Here is a 21,443-nt window from a genome sequence, read left to right as displayed (position 1 = left end):
TCAGTCAAACTGCAAGTTTGAAAGCGATTGAAAATCGGCCATGGTTACAGCTTGTTTTTTTTTTTCCGAAACAGAGACAATCATCGGCCAGTTTTGTGACGGAGCACAGAACCTTGAAAGTTATCACTCTCTTTGTTTTGTTTTGTTTTGTTTTTCCTGTTTGCTTGGACACGAGTGCATTATCATCGTAATGAGTGTACCACCTTCGACCAGGTACAGGGGTCAATATATGAACAGATCTGGCGGATAAGGTTTAACTCCCCCCCCCCCACACACACACACACATACGCACAAAAAAGAAAGAAAAGAAAAGAAATAGAATGTATATATAAAATGGTAAAGATGAATAAAAATGCAAGTCATGGGAATTTAACAGAAAGCTAGCGTGAGACCGAGAAATTCAAATATAACATATGATGCAAGCTGGTGTATGAACGGCTGTAACTTAATCTATACCTTTATTCACAAAAGGTTTGGACCTTTCCTATACTGATATGCTAATTCAACTAATTATTTATGTTTTAAAAATGCTTCTAAAAAAAAAATCATTTCATGTATCCTTTATCATGTTTATCATGTTCGGCACCAGAATGCTCATACCTTAAAAGGGAATTCCGAAAGAAAAAGAAAAGATTCAAATCTATAAGCACAACAGTGAAAAAATGGTCAAAATGCTAAAAAATAATATGAAAGTTTTGAAATTGTGAGGGCAATTTTTGCACAACAGTTCTTGAACAGTTGAATAAGATATTTGTATATGTAAATGAGTGAGCTGATAATGTCATCCCACTGCACAATATTCCATTAATCTTGTATCTTAGTAACATCTGACAGAAATGAAATTCAATTTTTCTGCAATTGTCAGTTAATTGCGACTCCATATAACTCTCAGTGTTTCTATTTGATTTGTTGACTGATTTTTATCTCGAATCTAGAGGAAGCCAGTATCGTGGGCTTCACAACTGTGAGTTTTACTGTTCATCTGAGTGATTGTGATAGAGTGGTTTTGCTATGAGCAGCTGATGAGTATCGCATATATTCAGCAGCCGTCATCGATCCATCGTACTCCTGGTTCCGCCGGAACTTGATTGGTTTATGCCAACCACTTCTGACAGCCGAAGCATTCACTTATCAGTTTGCTTGTGGGAAAGGACAGATGAATTTCCTTTAGTGAGGAAAACAATTGAAGTTATATTAATGGTCAGACAACTTGTGCCTATAGATAGATCTTACAATTATCATATACTTTTTTTCATAATTTACTAATGCTACATGTTCATAGATTACACATTGAAGTTGGATCTATCTACAATCTGTGTTACAAAAGAAATTATTGCGGGCAATCTCCTTCAAAGGACCTAGAGAGTATACTGGCCCTTTATTTTCATAATTTTGAAATGCTACAGATGTTTATAGATTATACAAATTTGTGGTTGGATCTGTAGTGTTTGACCTAATTTATCACAATTTGCCGCACGATGTATATGATTATTGTCTTAAAATTGAACATGATCTGATGGTTATGATACGAGACTTAAACAAATATCAATCATAAACCAGCAAAATCAAATCTAAGATTGGTAAAGAATCCATGTCATATGCAGGGCAGTATAATTTGGAGAAGTTTGCCATTTACGTGATCTAAAGAATATAGATTTACGTAACGCGCTATTCGCGAATCATTACAAAAATATCTCTTTTCGAATAATGTTTAATGATACCCATTACGTTACTTCTGTGAATGTGGTAATTTGTAATGTTGTATCGTGAAAGGACTAGCCTCTACTGTATAGTCTGCTTGCTATGGCTGGTTCCTGATTTTTTTTAAACCAACTATACCAATTTTCTACTATTTCATGTTTGTTATTGATTGTTCTGTTTGATAAACGAAATTCATTTCATTTCATTTCGTTTCATTTCAGCAACAGCGAGCCAAAGCACTGGCGTAGCCAGGGGGGGGGGGGGGGGGGCGATGGGGGCGGTCGCCCCCCCTAAGATTTGGACCGAGGAGTTGGGAGGCGGAAAAAAAAAATGTGTGTATACTGTATGCATGCACATGAAGCGGGTCTCCTTTGCAACCTTTCATCAAATAAGATATATTTTTTTGAATATTTCACTCAAAGTGTGCACCAGATCGTTGAATTTCAATTCAAAATATGCAAAATCTCTCGTGCTTGGGAGGGGGATACCCCCTCCCAAACCCTCCCCCTCTTTGCCGCTTTCCCTAGCTAAGTACACTTTTTAGATTAAAAAAAAAATCTGAATAATTCTGAGTGCACAAGACTTTTCACTAATATTCCGAAAACTGAAGGTTCCCTCATGTATAAGGGGAATTTCCCCTTTTAATCGACCCTTTCCTCCCTCAGCCCCCCCCCCCCCATCATTTTTTTTTTTGATTACCCAAATGTTGATTCCATCAAATATGCTTATTATGCGTATACGAGATATCTCAATTTCAGCCTTAAAAAGATACAAGCTCCATCGGAAGGGAAGAGTGGAGATAACACTCGCCAACGCCTTCTTCCTGTCCCCCCCCCCCCCGCCATGCAAAGAAGCAGACTGTGGCTATACCAAGATCGCTTTATTTCAATTCTAAAAACGCAAAAGCTCCGCGAGCGGGAGGGGGAATCCCCCTTCCCCTAAGTTCTACCTCACTAGACTTTATACATACGCACAGATGGTGCACATTCGGAATAAGAGCTAAATTCCGTGATTTTAACACTTCGAGAAAAAAAAAATTTGCACCAGATCGCTGAATTTCAGGTCTGAAAACGCAAAATCACCTTCGTGTGGGAGGGGATATGCCCCTATCTACACCCTCGTGTGCATGCTTTTTCTGTTTGATTGCTGAACAGACAGCGTTCATGATATTCAGTGTAAGAATTAATACAAGAAGACTAGTGTGTTTGAATTATACTGTTTTATAGGCAAATTGTTCAATAATAATCTACAATAAAATATACGGCAACCTTAAACAAGTGGGACTGTTTTAACTCGTTAAAACACGCAAAAACATGCATCAAATTGCACCATCTGCAACATCAAAATGCAAAAAGTTCTCACCGTAGGAGGGGGGACACCCCCTCCCACACCCTCCCCTACCCCCTCGCTCGCTCCGCTCGCTCGGGTTCAGCCGAGTTCGTGATATACAGTGAAAAGAATTAATACAAGAAGTGTATCTAAATTATACCATTTTATAGGCAAATTGTTCAATAATAATCTACACTAAAATATACTGCTACCTTAAACAAGTGGGACTGTTTCACGTCGATAAAACGCGCAAAAACATGCATCAAATTGCACCATTTGCAAAATCAAAATGCAAAAAGTTCTTACCGTGGGAGGGGGGACACCCCCCTCCCACACCCTCCCCTCCCCCCTCGTTGGCTCCGCTCGCTCGGGTTCAGTCGCGTTCATAATATTCAGTGAAAAGAATTAATACAAGAAGTGTATCTAAATTATACCATTTTATAGGCAAATTGTTCAATAATAATCTACACTAAAATATACTGCTACATTAAACAAGAGGGACTGTTTCACGTCAATAAAACGCGCAAAAACATGCATCAAATTGCACCATTTGCAACATCAAAATGCAAAAAGTTCTTATCGTGGGAGGGGGGACACCCCCCTCCCACACCCTCCCCTCCCCCTCGCTCGCTCCGCTCGCTCGGGTTCAGTCGCGTTCATGATATAAAATATACTGCAATCTTAAACAAGTGGGACTATTTCACGTCGTTAAAACATGCATCAAATTGCACCATTTGCAAAATCAAAATGTAAAAAGTTCTCACCGTGGGAGGGGGGAAACCCCCCTCCCACACCCTCCCCTACCCCCTCGCTCGCTCCGCTCGCTCGGGTTCAGTCGCGTTCATGATATTCAGTGAAAAGAATTAATACAAGAAGTGTATTGGAATTATACCATTTTATAGGCAAATTGTTCAATGATAATCTACTCTAAAATATACTGCAATCTTAAACAAGTGGGACTGTTTCACGTCGTTAAAACACGCAAATACATGCATCAAATTGCACCATTTGCAAAATCAAAATGTAAAAAGTTCTCACCGTGGGAGGGGGGAAACCCCCCTCCCACACCCTCCCCTACCCCCTCGCTCGCTCCGCTCGCTCGGGTTCAGTCGCGTTCATGATATTCAGTGAAAAGAATATTTGAATTATACCATTTTATAGGCAAATTGTTCAATGATAATCTACTCTAAAATATACTGCAATCTTAAACAAGTGGGACTGTTTCACGTCGTTAAAACACGCAAATACATGCATCAAATTGCACCATTTGCAAAATCAAAATGTAAAAATTTCTCACCGTGGGAGGGGGGAAACCCCCCTCACACACCCTCCCCTACCCCTCGCTCGCTCCGCTCGCTCGGGTTCAGTCGCGTTCATGATATTCAGTGAAAAGAATTAATACAAGAAGTGTATTGGAATTATACCATTTTATAGGCAAATTATTCAATAATAATCTACACTAAAATATACTGCTTTCTTAAACAAGTGGGACTGTTTCACGTCGATAAAACGCGCAAAAACATGCATCAAATTGCACCATTTGCAACATCAAAATGCAAAAAGTTCTTATCGTGGGAGGGGGGGCACCCCCTCCCACACCCTCCCCTCCCCCCTCGCTCGCTCCGCTCGCTCGGGTTCAGTCGCGTTCATGATATTCAGTGAAAAGAATTAATACAAGAAGTGTATCTAAATTATACCCTTTTATAGGCAAATTGTTCAATAATAATCTACATCAAAATAAACTGCTACCATAAACAAGTGGGACTGTTTCACGTCGATAAAACGCGCAAAAACATGCATCAAATTGCACCATTTACAACATCCAAATGCAAAAAAGTTCTTACCACACCCTCCCCCCCCTCGCTCGCTCCGCTCGCTCGGGCTCGGTCGCTTCGCTCCCTCGCAGACTAACCGCCCCCCCTAAGATTAAATCCTGGCTACGCCGTTGAGCCAAAGTATATTACCTGTAGACGAGGAAGGATGAAGAATTTTGTTCTTTCCTTATGGATTAAGTAGCCATCATAATTACCTCAAATTAATCAGTATGATAAAGCCATGTAGGCAAATATGGATACTCTCACACAGCGGCTCAACTAAAAAGCTAGGGATTTGGGCTTCGCCCTCTGGGCCTCGTTTTATCAGAAGATGAAATCGATTCTAAATTTCTTTGCCACACAGGCTGCCATAGACTTACAGTTTAAGTCAACTATATAATCAATTTTAGCACTTCATGAAAAACAGGACCCAGATCCTACAGGGAAAAAACACTCATGAACACACGCGCGCAGTAATTCCACAGAAACGACAGTGAAAATGTTACAATTCAGGTTTACGATGTTATTAGGTTTATATCATAAACCTAATAACATAAACCTGATTTGATGTCACATTCAGTGACATTGGATATAAACCATGATTATTGAAGCACGTTCGAAGGAGGATATACAAAACATGTGGATTTTAATTTTACATGTGAGCGCCCACGATGTTACGTATATACCATGCCCACACAAACCAGCGTAAGTTCTTCTTTTTTCAGATGTCATAGACATCAAAGTGGCTAACATCGATAATCCAAGAATAGCAATCACTGTTTATAGGGAAAAGATATTTTGTTCAATTTCTTTATCCCTTCATGTGAAACATGAGAAGTTGCCAATTATGCAATAATGCTGATGGCTTGAACAAGTAGGACATTAGACAATTATAGTCTATAGCGACCATTTATCTGTCACTGTCGAGATTTGACCTTGTTTTCTTGATTGTGGACAAACGTATTCCACAGTGACGGTTGTGATAATATTTTAAGGAGGTGGATAAACCGTTTTCAGTCCGTTCTGAGTTTATTCATTTTGTTTCATTATGCTTGATTTGTTTTGTGTTCTCGTAATCATTTCCGGTGCCATTCTGTACCAAAGTTGCAAAATCATTATTACACCGTCCAATCAAATATTCTGCCAGTGAAATCGAACAGAAGAACTCGGTCCCTCCATGTTCTCATTGACTTTGAAAAATAAAGTAAAACCAAATAAACAAAAAAGCCGACTTTATTTTGATAAATCATACGAAAAAGCAGAATATGGCAAGCTACAATCATTTTACAGGCTTTCACGATGAAACAGCCCTCATAAATGGAACAGTCATAGTATTGCCACATAGTAAAACACACTGTGGTTCAGAGTGTGAAACACAGTGTGTTATGTCACACTATGGTTACCTGTGAAATTGGGACATGTGGTATAATGCTGTGTTATTATCACCTGTGGAAAATCACACAGTGGATACTGTGGTAGGTAATATGTCAAACTGAGGCATGCCATACTGTGTTATCTACCACAGTAGTCTCTCACACTGTGTTATCTACCACAGCCTCTCACAGTCTCACACTGTGTTATCTACCACATTCTTTCACTCTGCGTTATCAGCCACACTCGGAAAAAAAAATCTGGGACAATCAATGGACATAGTACATGTATACCAGAATTTACCTAATAGGCGAGTGATGAATTTGAGGACAAACATGTCCCTAACTATCCAACCTGTCCTTCTCCTATTATATAACCTCAAACAACTCATACGGACTACTACCATTCTAGTCCTAAATAGATCTATGATAGTCATCATATTCCTAGTTAGTCATCGAGTGTATCAGTACATATTATATAATATATACAGGCCATCTATTCTGTAATGCATTAAGGCATGGTTACTAACTGGACAATACTTTATTATCAAGATATGATAACAAAATTTATGACATTGGGAATATTATAACATTATTAAACAATCTTTAATAAAGTTCAAAGTAAGTCTCATCATAAATACTCTAAAATTAGAAGTCTTTTATGTATTCTTTAAATTTTTGATTGATTTTATGAATATTCATGAGCTTTGTAAAAATTTCTGCCACAGGCTTACCACAGGAGTATCACAGGAATACCACAGAAATACTACATGAAGTATCACAGGAATACCACAGAAATACTACATGCAGTATCACATACTGTACCTCAGCAGTCCCACTTAATAGGTAATAATGTAGGAGCACAGACTAGGTCAAATACTGCTTAAATCAATTGTTATAATTCACATCATAACTCATCAATCAATTAAATTCTTGAATATGTGTGTGGTTTGTTTGTTTGTTTTTTTTTCTCATTCCAGTTGGTACTGCTGCGTGATACTCCTGTGAGGTACTGCTGTGTGGTATATTGTATTGTCTTCTGATAGTCCTGTGGTAAGGTATATCAAGAAAAAACAAACAAACACAAGAATACCCTGTGCTATTTTTCTGTGTTACTTTCTTTCGTATTTTGTGCGGTTTTGCCTTATTTTGTTATTGCTGTGTGGTATTAAGTATTGGTATGTGCTACTACTGTGCGATATACTGTACTATGTGGTTTTGCTTGTGGTACTCCTGTGCAGTACTACTGTTTGGTATTGTCCTGTGGTAGTCCTGTGGTATATGTGATAAAATACCACAGGAATATCCTGTGGTATTTTTCTGTGGTACTTTCTGTTGTATTTTCTCTGGTTTTGTTATTTTGTACTTCTGTTTGCTATTGCAGTGTGGTACTGCTGTGCGATACTATTTGGTTTTGCTGTGTACGTGGTACTCCTGTGTGGTACTGTTGTGTGGTATTGTCCTGTGATATATGTCCCAAAATATCACAGGAATATCCCGTGTCCCGTTCAAATTGTTAATGAATGTTTTCCCCAGCAATATTGTAGGGTCGGTCTATACTGCGACAAATCTGCAACACTACATTTTAACATGCTGCAACATGTGACACATTATGTGGTTATTTTGTGGTAAGCTGTGGTACGTGGGTGAGAAACCACATAATCTAGAATTTCACAATTTAACTGTTTATGACTATTTGAGTTGTATGTGGTGAACCACATAATTTGTAATTTTACACTGTGGCATCAGTGTGAACACACTATATTCACACATTTTGCACATAGTTAACTATGTGAACACAGTGTGTAACACTGTGTTCCATAAGGGAGGCTTGAGCAGTAGGAAAGCTATGAGTAAAAAAAAAAAGAAGAAGAAAAATTATTCGAATGTGAATAATATTCTTTGCATCAAATTCTGTGATACCCAAAGTAAATGAGAATCTCTATCTGATTTTTTTTTTTTTTTTATTACGATACTTCAGAATCTGATGTCAAATTTAGCGTCAAGAATTGGAGGGTAAAAACATTAATGTCTTCGCATCTGATGTCTCCCTACCCAAAATAGTCAGAATATAATGCAACTGAAAATGTTGTAGTCGTTTTATTACAAAGGTAGATGTAATGATTTTACAGCTTTCACTTCAGTGTGCTCTTTAGTCTCATTGACTATAAACTTGATAGTACATTTCCGGGATGGCATTATCTAGCGGTCGTGTGTGTGTGTGTGTGTGTGTGTGTGTGTGCATGTATAATGTGATTGACGTGATACTAGTTATGTTCATACTATCGGAAGTCATCGTAAAATTTAACTCTTTGAAATTGTTTTAGTTAGAAGCTTCATGACTGCTTCTGAGCTTTATTATAAAGAAGGCTTCTATATGGCTATAGAAGAGGATTACTTTGCACTGAAGGAGAACATGAATACTTGAATGACAGTTTCGCGTTCTGAACTTTTCTTCTTGTAAAAAGGAGCTTCGCTCTTATGCTATACATAATAATGCTAGCCAACTGTTATACTCCGCCTCATTTCATAAACCAGCAATCAACACATGCTACATTTTGGTAGCTGATGAATGTAAGATGGACACTGAAACCTGTAAATCCCCTACAACAAATTTGCGTGTCGCTGTGTTTATTGTTCAATCAAAAAGTTGCCCCTCCCTCGAAATATTTTTTCTTACACCTTTGTTTCTCTCTTGAAATACATTTCATATCGATACGATAGTGCAATGAGATACTTTAAACATTGCCTTATTTGCATGGAAAATGCAATGAAAATAACGGAACATGATAGTGTGATCTATGGATGTTTTAATGTTGAATACTATATGTTACGGCTTCTCTCTTTGTGATTTCTTTGTGTGTTTAATTTGATATCGATCGTGCTGCGCTCGCGGTGCGGAAGTTATCGTATCCTTGGTGATAAATGGAGAGTTCAATCTGTTCTGTGTCAACCTGTTTTCATAGTGAATGCATGTTCCTTTCCTTATAAGGCTTGTCAAAAACTGCATTGAGTCAAGGATCAGTCAGTGGTAATTTCGTAATTTCAACCTAAGGGCAGCAGATACTATACGGCAGGATATGAAAAGGAAGTTATGCGCGGCTGGTGTATTGTGGTATTTTGTTTAGTATTGTTTGGTAAATACTTGTTGCATTTTTGGCAGGTATCTACCCGCTTCCTATATGAGATTATCAAATTCCCAGACTGCCCACCAGGTTTCACTGTGCAAAATGTCATAATTTAAACACTATTCGACTAAAGACTCCTAAACCGCGTTAGGCAGGTATAGATTAATTCCCAGCGAAATGTTTAAATGTCATAAGACTCTAGACATGGCCCACCAAGTTTCAAGGGGCAAAATGTTATAAGATTGAAGATTGCCAAACTGTATTAAGCAGGTACTAACCGGTTCCCAACGAAATAAAGCAATTCTCAAAGATTCTAACAGAGAGGGCCCACCAGGTTTCAGTGGGCAATAGGTTAATATGCAGACATAATTTAAAATTGTGTTGGCTGTACGATAAAAGACTGCCGGACTGCATTCAGCAGATATTACCCCATTCCCTAGGAGGATATCCAAGTCTCGATTTTCCCGTGCAAGACACATATATTAATTTTAGTTCAATATTGAGGGGGGCTGAATTAAAAAATGGTCAGACTTCGCTGACTGAGCTGTATAATGATATTCAAATAGCGGAAAAAACCCCTCCAAAAACACTGTATGGGCGACGATTCACACCTGAAACTCAAGATGCTCTCATCAAGATATTCATAAATGAATATTAGAAAACGAACATACTCATTAAAAAAAAAATGGTTTACAGAAATACCGACCGATGATTGGTCATTGCAACCACGTGACTGATGCAGCGAGGTTCGAAGTCGTTTTAATGCCTGGAGTGACGTCAAGTCAGGTAATGATATGATTCGAAAATCTGACTGGCCTCCGACGGGGATGCACTGATAAGATGTGTTCACACACACACACACACACACACACACACACGATATATATACATATGTATGTTTATATATATATATATATATATATATATATATATATATATATATATATATATATATATATATATATATATATATATATATCATATAATGAAACAAATATTACCTTGTCTATCATTGCAATGTAATGTACTTCTATTTATAGTGACTACCTTGGGAGTTATATATCCACACTCGAGACCTCTTGGGGAAAAAAGTCATGTCATATTACACCTTTACAAAGGCAATAATTACCTGTATAATAACATATTCGTTCCCGAATGGTATATATTACTGTTTACGAGGTACGGTATTGATTGCCCAGAGATTTTCTCTCTTTCGAGGCACTTTTATGATTTTCTACCGCTCTCTTTCCACAGCTTACTTTGAATAATATCAGAAGTAGCGTGCAGATCATGCGAGCAGCTCAGATGTTTTTTTTTTTTTTTTAAACACTGAAAACAAAGTAAAACACCTTGTAAAGGAATTCCAGTGTTAACATTTCATATTATGTCACCTAATATATAACAAACGAACTTCACAAATCAGTGTTAAATGAAACCCCAGTCGCTGAAAGAAAAAAAAAATCAAGGACAAGGGAAAAAAGGATTAAAAATGTAAAAATGAAATATCCTGGTTAACGAACCTTGACCATCAAGACTGGCAGTGGGTATCTGGTGTTATTTATTTAATCATTTATTTGTATTTATTTGTTTATTTATTTATTCATTTATTCATTTATTCATTCATTCATTCATTCGTTCGTTCTTTCATTGATTTATTCATTTATGTATTCATTTATTCATTTGTTCAATCATTTATACATACATTTTTGATAATGTATCCAGTGGATTTCTTGTTTCAAAGATTTTTTTTTTCATTCGATAGTTCAGCCATTTTAAAAAAATCTTTTATCGTTGCTGGATGGTCGTAACCATGGTGGCGATACAGTGTATATATTATATATATATATATATATATATATATATATATATACAATTATATATATAATATATATATATATATATATATATATACAATTATATATAATATATATACAATTATATATATAATATATATATATATATATATATATATATATATATATGTATATAAATATTTATATATATATTTTTTTTCTTTGGTGTGAAGCAAATAGCAGTTTTGGGGATAGATCTGGCTCTCTAAGGGTTTGAGCTTTTGACTTGAGTTTTAACATATGTGGCTACTGTATCATAGGGTGTCGATGTGTTTTGTCGTTTGTCATCATTGAACGATGTGTTGCCATGGTGGCAGTATTTTTTTTTCTTTTTTCTCTCTTTTGGTGAAAATATTACAAATTGCCAGCTGATTTGGCTGACTCCCCCAATTTTTGCGTGTGGGATTCGTATAGTTCATTATTATATCTCTTTTGGTGAAAATGTTACAAATTGCTAGCTGATCTGGCTGACTATCTCATTTTTTTTTTTCTTTGAGCAGTGGATTCAAAGTTTCGCGTGTGGGATAGGTATAGTTTTGTTTTATTCTTTTATGTGCAAAGCACTTCTTTGGAGTAAAAAGTATATAAATATATTGTTAATTTACATACTGTAGTTTTTGAGTATTTGATTTGAAATTTGGTACATGTTTTCATTACAGTTGGTTGGGGTACATGTATGTTAAGTATATAAATATACGTGTATACACAACTGTAAGTATATTTGTATCTCTTCATATTCTAAATAAGTTGATTTTATTTTCAGTTGTAATCATTAATGCTAATTAGTTTTTGATGGAATATTGTATTTTGAAAGAGAATCTTATTTGTAGTATATGTATAAGGCTCATTTTTTGGGGAATAATTATTGTATTGTATTGTATTGTATTGTATTGTATTGAATTGTCTCGCTTGTACATTTACATCAAGGGGACGCAATTCAGCCTCTGGGCTGATAAGTACTTTCCTTTTGATGAAACAAACCAATATCTATCTATCTATCTATCTATATATCTATCTGTCATTATTATGTACTTATTCATGACATGAATAAGTACATAATAATGACAGATAGATTATAGATTTATAAATATAACGCATTGTGTAATATTCATTAATGTAACGATGTTTCATGTAATCATTCATTCGTTTCTCAATATTTCTTTCACAATTTATTGATTTGTTTTTCTAGCATTCTATGTCCGAAGTTTTACTAGGTTTTTACGTGTCCTCCTGTAAATGTTAGTGAAGTTGGGACTTCGATACATATCGACGCTTTATATTTTTTTCTTCAGGCATTTCGTCTTTTCATATTATGCTTTTAACTAATTAGAAGAAGATAAGCTGAAGTCGTGACATTAGTGAGATTTTCTTTTTGCACGTCCACCGCATGTAATTCAAGGAGATGTAGGCTTTATGCGATAACTGTAAAATTACGTCATGTTATTAGGCCTATATATACTACACGGCCATTAGCTAAGTGTTATAATTCTATTGAATACTTTGGAATTTTTTTTTTCTTATGGGGAACAAAGAACGAGCAAAGTACTCGAAGTAAGGCATTACAGTGGGAAACTATCAGCTTTCTCACTACAAATCATCATTAGTTCTGAGGTCATGCAGATAAAGAGGGATATTACGCAAAATATTTGAGTAATCTCTATGTTTTTGCCAACACAAATAAGACAAATACACCCCCACAACACATACACACACATACCAAAAGGACACCGCGACGTCCGATTATTGTACTATTTGGGAAATTCATGATTCTGCACCTGAAAACAATGAGTTATCAAAATGCTACTCGACGTGACATCGACGAAACGAAGGACATGCCCACGTACATTGTTATCCCACAAGTTGGCCTCCATATTTTGGCCTGCAGCACACTCCGGGGCGGGGCTTCGATCATGATCAGCAAGGTCCGTGTTAGGATGCTCATAGACCGCTCTGTTCTGGAGACGCTCTGTCTCCCCGCTCTTGAAAGGCATGCACAAACATTTAATATCCCTTGTCAGAGGCTCAAGAGAAGTAGTCACAGTCGTACATCTCTCGGCCCGGTGTACTAGACTTCGGCTCTCTTTACTCAAGGCTACCACGATGTATAGTTGCACAAGATAAAGCACGAAAAAGTGAACTCGTGCGGTATACATATCATATATTGAAAGGTGAATTATTATTATTATCATTATTATTATTATTATTATTATTATTATTATTATTATTATTATTATTATTATTATTATCATTATTATTATTATTATTATTATTATTATTATCATCATCATTATTACCATTATTATCATCATCATTATCATCATTATCATTATTATTATTATCATCATCATTATCATTATTATTATCATCATCATCATTATCATTATTATTATCATTATTATTATTATCATTAGGCATTTCAGACATGTGCACATGTGCATGGGTAAACATTTACTTCAGCATAACAGAAATAAGATTAACACAGAGACAAAGCACAAATGAGAGAGAGAGAATAAAAAAACCCACCTAGATTGTGACATAATAGGCTGCATGGGCAAAGGGGCAATTATGTGGCTCTTGATCTTCAGTCAGAAATTGTACTGGAAACAAAACGCAAAACAAAACAAAAAACAAACAAACAAAAAAGATACCCCAGTGGTCTCGAGTTAACAGGAGTATCGCAAGTTTGGAGCCCAAGTTTGGCCCCCTGGGGCCCCAGGTGAGGTATGGTGCCATTTGAACAAATTTGAGATCCTACCCCCCTAGGGATGCTACCTGCCAAGTTTGGTAAAAACCCGTCATGGGGTTTTTTAAGAAGATGAAAATGTAAAAAATTAAGCAGCACGACGGATGACGCACGCTGGACGAAGAGTGATACAGGTAACATTAGCTCACTTGAGCCTTACGCTCAGGTGAGAGGGAAAAAAAAAAGCACAAGGGGGAGGGTTAAACGGCCTAACCACCCCCAGAGCCGCCAGTGATCTTTCGCTTCGTTTTTACAGAATTATATACACAGTCAAGCACACAATCGTGTTCAGAGGCTTCTACAATCTCAATTAATATCTTAAGAACCCCCCCCCCCCCCCCGCACACACATACACTCAAGCACCCATGGTCAAGGCCCGGTCGCACTGCCCAAAAGTCGCGTAAACACATGAATCACATAAGAAATTCGAGCTTTAAAGCCCCCTCACACCAGGGGGGCGTTTCATCAACGAGTTCGTCGGAGATTTCACCGACAAATTTGCTATCAGCCAATCAGACCAAGGATTTCATTAGCTTTTAACAGTTGTCAGTGTAAATCCTTGCGTCTGATTGGCTGATAGCAAATTCGTCGGTGAAAACCTCCGACGAACTCGTTGATGAAACGCCCCCCTGAGCGAATGTAGGGGAACGAAGGGGGACGAATGGGAAAAACGCACGAAATGCGCGCGAATTCAACGATTTCATATAAAATTGCCTTCAAATCATCCGCTTATAAACTAAAGTCAAATATAACGATTATGATTAACGAACGGTAAGCGAAGGATATGCGAAGGATAACGATTTTTCGGTTCACTTCTTTGAGTAAATTGCGGCCGAGGGCGAGCGAAGGGTTGATATGACCCGATAAGACGAACGAACAATGAGCAATGGTTTGATATGGCGTGCGATTGGAAACGAAGACGAAAAAATAGATCAGGCGTTCTCGTACGTGTGTGTGCTCTCCTCGGGGATTATAAAAGCAACCAGGTCCGTCCAGATTTCAGTGCGGCCAGAGAAATCATCCACGCAACATGAAAGGAAGAGATATGGGTAGATATGAACAGAGTTATTTCTTATGAACATATGTGCAAAAATGTCAGGAAGCTCATCAATTGAAAATTTATGCATAAAAATACCAACATTATAATGAAACAAATCAATCAATTTCAGATTTTTGCTTCTACACAAAAGATCATTTGTGTGAAATAAATATCCAACATTATTAATTATCCTTAAAGCACGTTTTTGAAGAAGAAAAAAGGTATCAAGCAAAAACTGAGATGAATTGCCCCAATTGCTATCATTTTAGCAAAAAAATAAATATTGAAACAGTAACAATGGAGGTGAGGTGATAACAAATCTGATGCACCCCTAAATTGACTCGACCTACCCCCTTTCCCCTATTGTATCATACCTACCACCAACATCGCACCAGACAAATTTATAGTCATTGTCCACTATAGCCAACAGGATTATACTAAAAAGCCCTTGTAGTTGTAGTATAGCGATCCAGACAGAGGAGGCTTTCTGATGGCCACATGCTTGCCATCAATAGCTGCCACACAGTGGGGAAAATTCCACCGCTTGTAGAATCCACCAGTAAGTTGTCTCCAATCATCAGGGGTTGAAGGGGCTGTCATGACTTCATCTGCATACTCGTCACATATGGCCTGACACACTTCCCTGACCACTACAGATAGGGTGTTTTCAGGCACCCTCCACCCATACTGCATGTCGGAGTACTTGGTGCCAGTCACAAGATGACGGAGAGTAGCTGCCAACTTGAGACCTTCTTCAAGCGGCTCCCTGTACCTAGTGTACTGCCTCAATCCTGATTCTTCCTCTGATCCTCTCCAGGATTTCATCGTAGAGTTCAGGGGGCATGAAGAGAAATTTCTTGAAAGTCGAAGGGTCTTCTCTTCGGAGCTCAACCAACAGCTGGTCGTAGATTCCAAAAGTCCTTCTTCTGGCAGGGTTCAGCCACGTCCTTCTCCAGATACGGCGTTGTTTGAAGCCTCGTCTCCATCTGAAGCGGCCTCTGATGAGCTGGTGTAGGTTCAGCTGCTGATGTATAACTTCATTCTGAGCCACTGGCGTAGCCAGGGGGGGGGGGGGCGATGGGGGCGGTCACTGATATTCAGTGAAAAGAAGTAATACAAGAAGTGTATTTAAATTATATCATTTTATAGGCAAATTGTTCAATAATAATCTACATCAAAATATACTGCTAACTTAAACAAGTGGGACTGTTTCACGTCGATAAAACGCGCAAAAACATGCATCAAACTGCACCTGATTTGCAACATCAAAATGCAAAAAGTTCTCACCGTGGGAGGGGGGAAACCCCCCTCCCCCTCCCACACCCTCAACTCCCCCCTCGCTCGCTCCGCTCGCTCGGGTTCAGTCTCGTTCATGATATTTAGTGAAAAGAATTAATACAAGAAGTGTATTTAAATTATACCATATTGGAGGCAAATTGTTCAATGATAATCTACATCAAAATGTACTGCAACCTTAAACAAGTGGGACTGTTTCAACTCGTTAAAACATGCAAAAACATGCATAAAATTGCACCATTTACAACATCAAAATGCAAAAAGTTCTCACCGTGGGAGGGGGACATCCCCCTCCCACCCCCCCCCCGCTCACTCCGCTCGCTCGGGTTCAGTCGCGTTCATGATATTCAGTGAAAAGAATTAATACAAGAAGTGTATTTAAACTATACCATTTTATAGGCAAATTGTTCAATAATAATCTACATCAAAATATACTGCTACCTTAAACAAGTGGGACTGTCGATAAAACGCGCAAAAACATGCATCAAACTGCACCATTTACAACATCAAAATGCAAAAAGTTCTTACCGTGGGGGGGGGGGGGAAACCCCCCTCCCACACCCTCCCCCCCCCCCCCCCCCCCCTCGCTCGCTCCGCTCGCTCGGGCTCGGTCGCTTCACTCCCTCGCAGACTAACCGCCCCCCCCCCCCCAAGATGAAATCCTGGCTACGCCGTTGTTCTGAGCCATCAAACACCCTCCCCCCCCCCCCCCTCGCTCGCTCCGCTCGCTCGGGCTCGGTCGCTTCACTCCCTCGCAGACTAACCGCCCCCCCCCCCCCCAAGATGAAATCCTGGCTACGCCGTTGTTCTGAGCCATTGCGAGTAAATACTGCACTCTGAGGCGGGCTGCATCTTCCATTTTTCTGAAGAAACTTTTTAACTTTCGGGTGGAATGTTTATATATGAGTAGCGTGGTGATTGGCTGGTCACATGGAGAGCAGCTCAGCATTCGCCAATTTTTTTCGCCAGGTCATTCCCTCTTATTCGTATCACTTCGCAATCCATAGTTTGTCATAGTATCTCTTAGGCTTGCCTTCGTGTATGCATCGCCTTTTAAATTTAGTAAAAGTCAATCTTAGTTTCCTTTCGCATAGAAGATGGCAAGCGAAAATACGTTTATCATAGTATCTTCGTTTCTATGCGCAAGTCATATTTAGTCATCGTGTTGCTTCGTTTAGGGTACTTTCGAGATCGGTCCACCTTGGCAAAAGCGCGATGAGGGACTATGCGTGACAATAGCACACGAACGATAAACGAACGATTACCGCAGACTAAATAAGAGATGCAAATGACAGACGATTTTTCAATTCGTCGGGAAATTTTAAACATGTTCAAAAATCCCGTGCGAATTTAAGTAATCGCAACTGTTAGTTCAGAAGGTGTACTAACCCAAACACGAAGGGTAAATATGACTTACTATCAATTACCATTGAAAACGATTTTTCCAAAAATGCCTTTCGCCAGCCATAGCAAGTCATATTTCAGGCAATTCGCTCAGGTGTGAGGGGGCCTTTACGCGATACATGCGCGATTAGCGCATTTCATGAGTTTGTCTGACGTGGAACCTTCGTAGCTGTCCGCCCATGTGCGCCGGATCGGCGCCATTACGCGATTCCAGGTTTTGAGCAGCTCAAAACTCGGCTTCGCGTAAAGTTTACGCAGTAATGTGCTGTTTTACGTAATCTTTGCGTAGTTTGCGTAGTTCTTACGCGGACAATGCGCGAAATATACGTGGAATATCAGTGATCGATAGCGAAAATGTTGCCGCTATCGCGTTCATGCGCAAATCATGCGCGATTCATACGCAGTTCATTAGTGTTTATGCGCAGATTATGCGTGGTTTACCGTGGACCTAAGTCGTCGCGCACAACCACGTATTCGCCTGATTTGGGACCTTTGCGTGCCTATGCGCTGAAAGTGCGTGGTTTGCTAGTGATTTTTGCATGATCTTTCCGTAGTTCTTGCGCAATTCATCGATGATTTTCATCGCGTAAATCAGCGAAAATTCTCGACGGACAAGCACGCAAATTTCTTGCGTGATTCATGCGTTTACGCGACTTTTAGGCAGTGTGGCCGAGCCCTTACATAACCACAAATATTTACACATTACGGTTAGTTTTGTGAATCAGTTCGCCGCGTGTCCATATCCAGAATATCATTTTTGTCATTTTGTTCCATTCATGCCCACAGCATGTCTACAGCTGATATATAGGACTCATCTTGCGTTTCAATACACAACATAATCATTCGCATTTTTTTTTGCATGACAAGACTTTCTTACAAAATAACAGGAACAATCGAAATTCCTAAATCGAAAACCATTATTTATATGATTTTCTGTTTTATATGATGGTGTTTTATTTGCTATCTATCCTTTATTATGTCTGTTCTTTGTTTCAAATAGAAACAGACAGACGCGTGAACTGCTCACACATTCAATCAATATCTCAAAATTCAATTTGTCTAAAACACCCAAAAGGAACGCAGCATTAATTGTATTGTGGAAAATTAGTCAAAGTTATATTCTCTCTCTCTCTCTTATCACTCTTTGAAAGGAAAGTTGTAATCTAGCATTAGGAAGAGATAAAACAGTCTTTCCCGGATGCTACACCAACAACCAAACAAATGAAATTTAAGAAAACGAAACTTGTTTCTTACAAACATTTTGTGGTTATTTTTATTTCATCTGTTTACAAAGCAAACTGTGAGTCGTGAGTACATCCATTACATTTAGAACATCAACAAACAACAATACGAACATCAACATCACAACACATAACAATTGCATGAATTTTAAATGCGAAGAGACTTTTATATCATTTAATCTAGTTTTCTAACTGAAGACTGTTATGGCTGTCTTGTTAACAGGTCACTAAAAGATCACGTGGATCTTGGCACTGACTATGACCAAATGTATAAGAATTATTTTGTTAAATTGGAAAATATCTGCAACAGACGGCTAAAAATCCTTGGCCCCGATTTAGTGTCATATCAAAAATTTACATACAAATTCAGACTCTGACGTTAATCTTTTGTCGATACACATCACTTTCTTTTTTTAATGATACAATTTCTCTTTAAAAAAAATGTAAAGTACAAAGACCAGCAGTAGCATTCATTTCACTTTCACAGTTCAAATTTTCTTTTCTTTTCCTTTTTTTTTTTTCCAAATGAAAGCAAAGCAATCATGATACAAGCATGCCAAACACATTTAAATTGCTTTAGGATGATATGCTTAGAAAAAAAGAAGACGAAATCATTGATAACATGCCTACATTCTAATTTAAATATCTTTGGCTTACATGATAGCATAATACACATATCAAATGATACAAAATTCATGCTGAAAAAGAAACATCTCAAATCGATTGATCAGTTTTGAACACACTTCTGGAATTCTTTGTTTTGTTTGTTTGTTTTTTGTTTTCCCCCGACTCCTCTTGGCATCAAAGAAAAAGAACCATCAGACAGAAACACACACCAAGTAAGGGAGAGACTTTTATGTACATTATATTCCTATGATTGGAAAATAAGATTTTGTCAGTCACTTGACTGATAAAATTTCGGTAAATAATAAACATAGCGACATCATAATTTCATGCTTTTGTTCACATGCCAAATAAGTACAACTTTAATTCTTGACGAGGAATACTGTCAAGATTATTTAGCTCAATAGTATCGTTTCTACACTACAAAATACACGCATATATCTCAATTCACTTCTCCATTTCATTCTTTCACAAGAAAGGTATCTTACAGAAAAGTGATCTGAGCTGATCATTCTCATACCCCCTGGCACCTTCCAACTTATCGGTCCCGGTTTATATATTGGTACGTACTGTAGTGATAATTTCTTGATAAAACAAACAAAACAAAACACCAAACTGGTCATTTCTGAAGATTCCAGTTTATAAATCATCTATGGAGAGCTGACGGGGCCAGTGTGATCTCTGTACCAGGCCTTAAATTTCATTGGTCACAACAACAGCTTAATCATCTGTCAGAATTTCATTTCTTCCTTAGATACGCAGCAATCTCTCCTGTTACTGGGGGTAAATTTTTCATGAAATTGAACCTTGGTCCTTGCTTGATTAAAACACAGGCTATCATGGTAAAACAACAATGGGGGCAATTGACATCTGTCAGAATTTCATTTCTTCCTTAGATACGCAGCAATCTCTCCTGTTACCGGGGGTAAATTTTTCATGAAATTGAACCTTGGTCCTTGCTTGAGTAAAACACAGGCTATCATTGTAAAACAACAATGGGGGCAATTGAAATGTTCCTATCTGATGCCTTCTGTTATGTTGATTTTTATCCAGTCAATCAAACCTTGTAGCAAGAGTGACATGATGCTATGGACTCTGCAATTGTTTTTTCTTGTATTAAAATTGTTTGATGCCGATGCTTTTCTATAAATGGTGTCATTAAACAAAATACAGTAGCTCTTGCAAAAAGAGTGGTGGACTCCTTCGAAGTGCTGTTCTTGTCCACACAGTGAGAGTGGACAGTTCTCTTTTTCTGGCGGGCAGTATCCTTGACACACTCCCATCAAATGAGCAAACTGGACAACTTGACCCACACTGCTATGTGTCAGGGACAAGGGCACAATAGGAGATCACGCAATGGTACAAAGAACATCTGTATCACTTCACTAAAACCCGCTGCCATCCCCACGCAAACCCTTTATCACATGATCATGGCTCCAGTTCAAGGACACCTACAGTTCTCATAAGTGCTGATACTGTACATCTAATAACTAACTGTGGGCATCACATCATAAGATTTTGGTGCTATTGACATACAGACTTTGTACGAAGTGGGCAGTCCTATAAAAACCTGATTTCCCCCTATTACATACTAAACACAATGAAAGCAAGCTACAGCAATTTCCAAACTTTGCATTTTGGTGAAAGGCTTGCACAAAAGTGTTTACTCTAATCAAGATTTTTGCCTGAATACTCCTTTACAAACCTCAGCATTGAAACCAGAGAAAGCCACCACAAATGAAAAATGAAAGAAAGAAGAGTTGAATAGAATGCCCATGAAAGATAGTGTTCTATATTTTTTTTTTCAGAAAAAAAAAAAAATCTGTCTTTTAAATACATTTGTCAAAACTCACACTATTAGCAAAATGAAAATGAAAATAGATTTCTCCCTTCTATGAAGA

At 38.0% G+C, this 21,443-nt stretch overlaps 1 protein-coding gene across 1 annotated transcript; it reads right to left on the bottom strand.

Annotated features, from left to right (window-relative positions):
- Window positions 1-15,409: 15,409 nt before the first annotated feature.
- Window positions 15,410-15,802, bottom strand: LOC140243582 (uncharacterized). Its single transcript, XM_072323252.1, has one exon. The coding sequence runs from the start codon at window positions 15,800-15,802 to the stop codon at window positions 15,410-15,412; it is 393 nt and encodes a 130-aa protein (XP_072179353.1).
- Between the last annotated feature and the right edge of the window lie 5,641 nt (window positions 15,803-21,443).

Source organism: Diadema setosum, chromosome 2 (genome assembly GCF_964275005.1).
Source record: "Diadema setosum chromosome 2, eeDiaSeto1, whole genome shotgun sequence".
Classification (NCBI taxonomy): domain Eukaryota; kingdom Metazoa; phylum Echinodermata; class Echinoidea; order Diadematoida; family Diadematidae; genus Diadema; species Diadema setosum.
The sequence above is the reverse complement of the archived record's forward strand: the minus strand, read 5'-3'. Positions and strand labels throughout refer to the sequence as shown.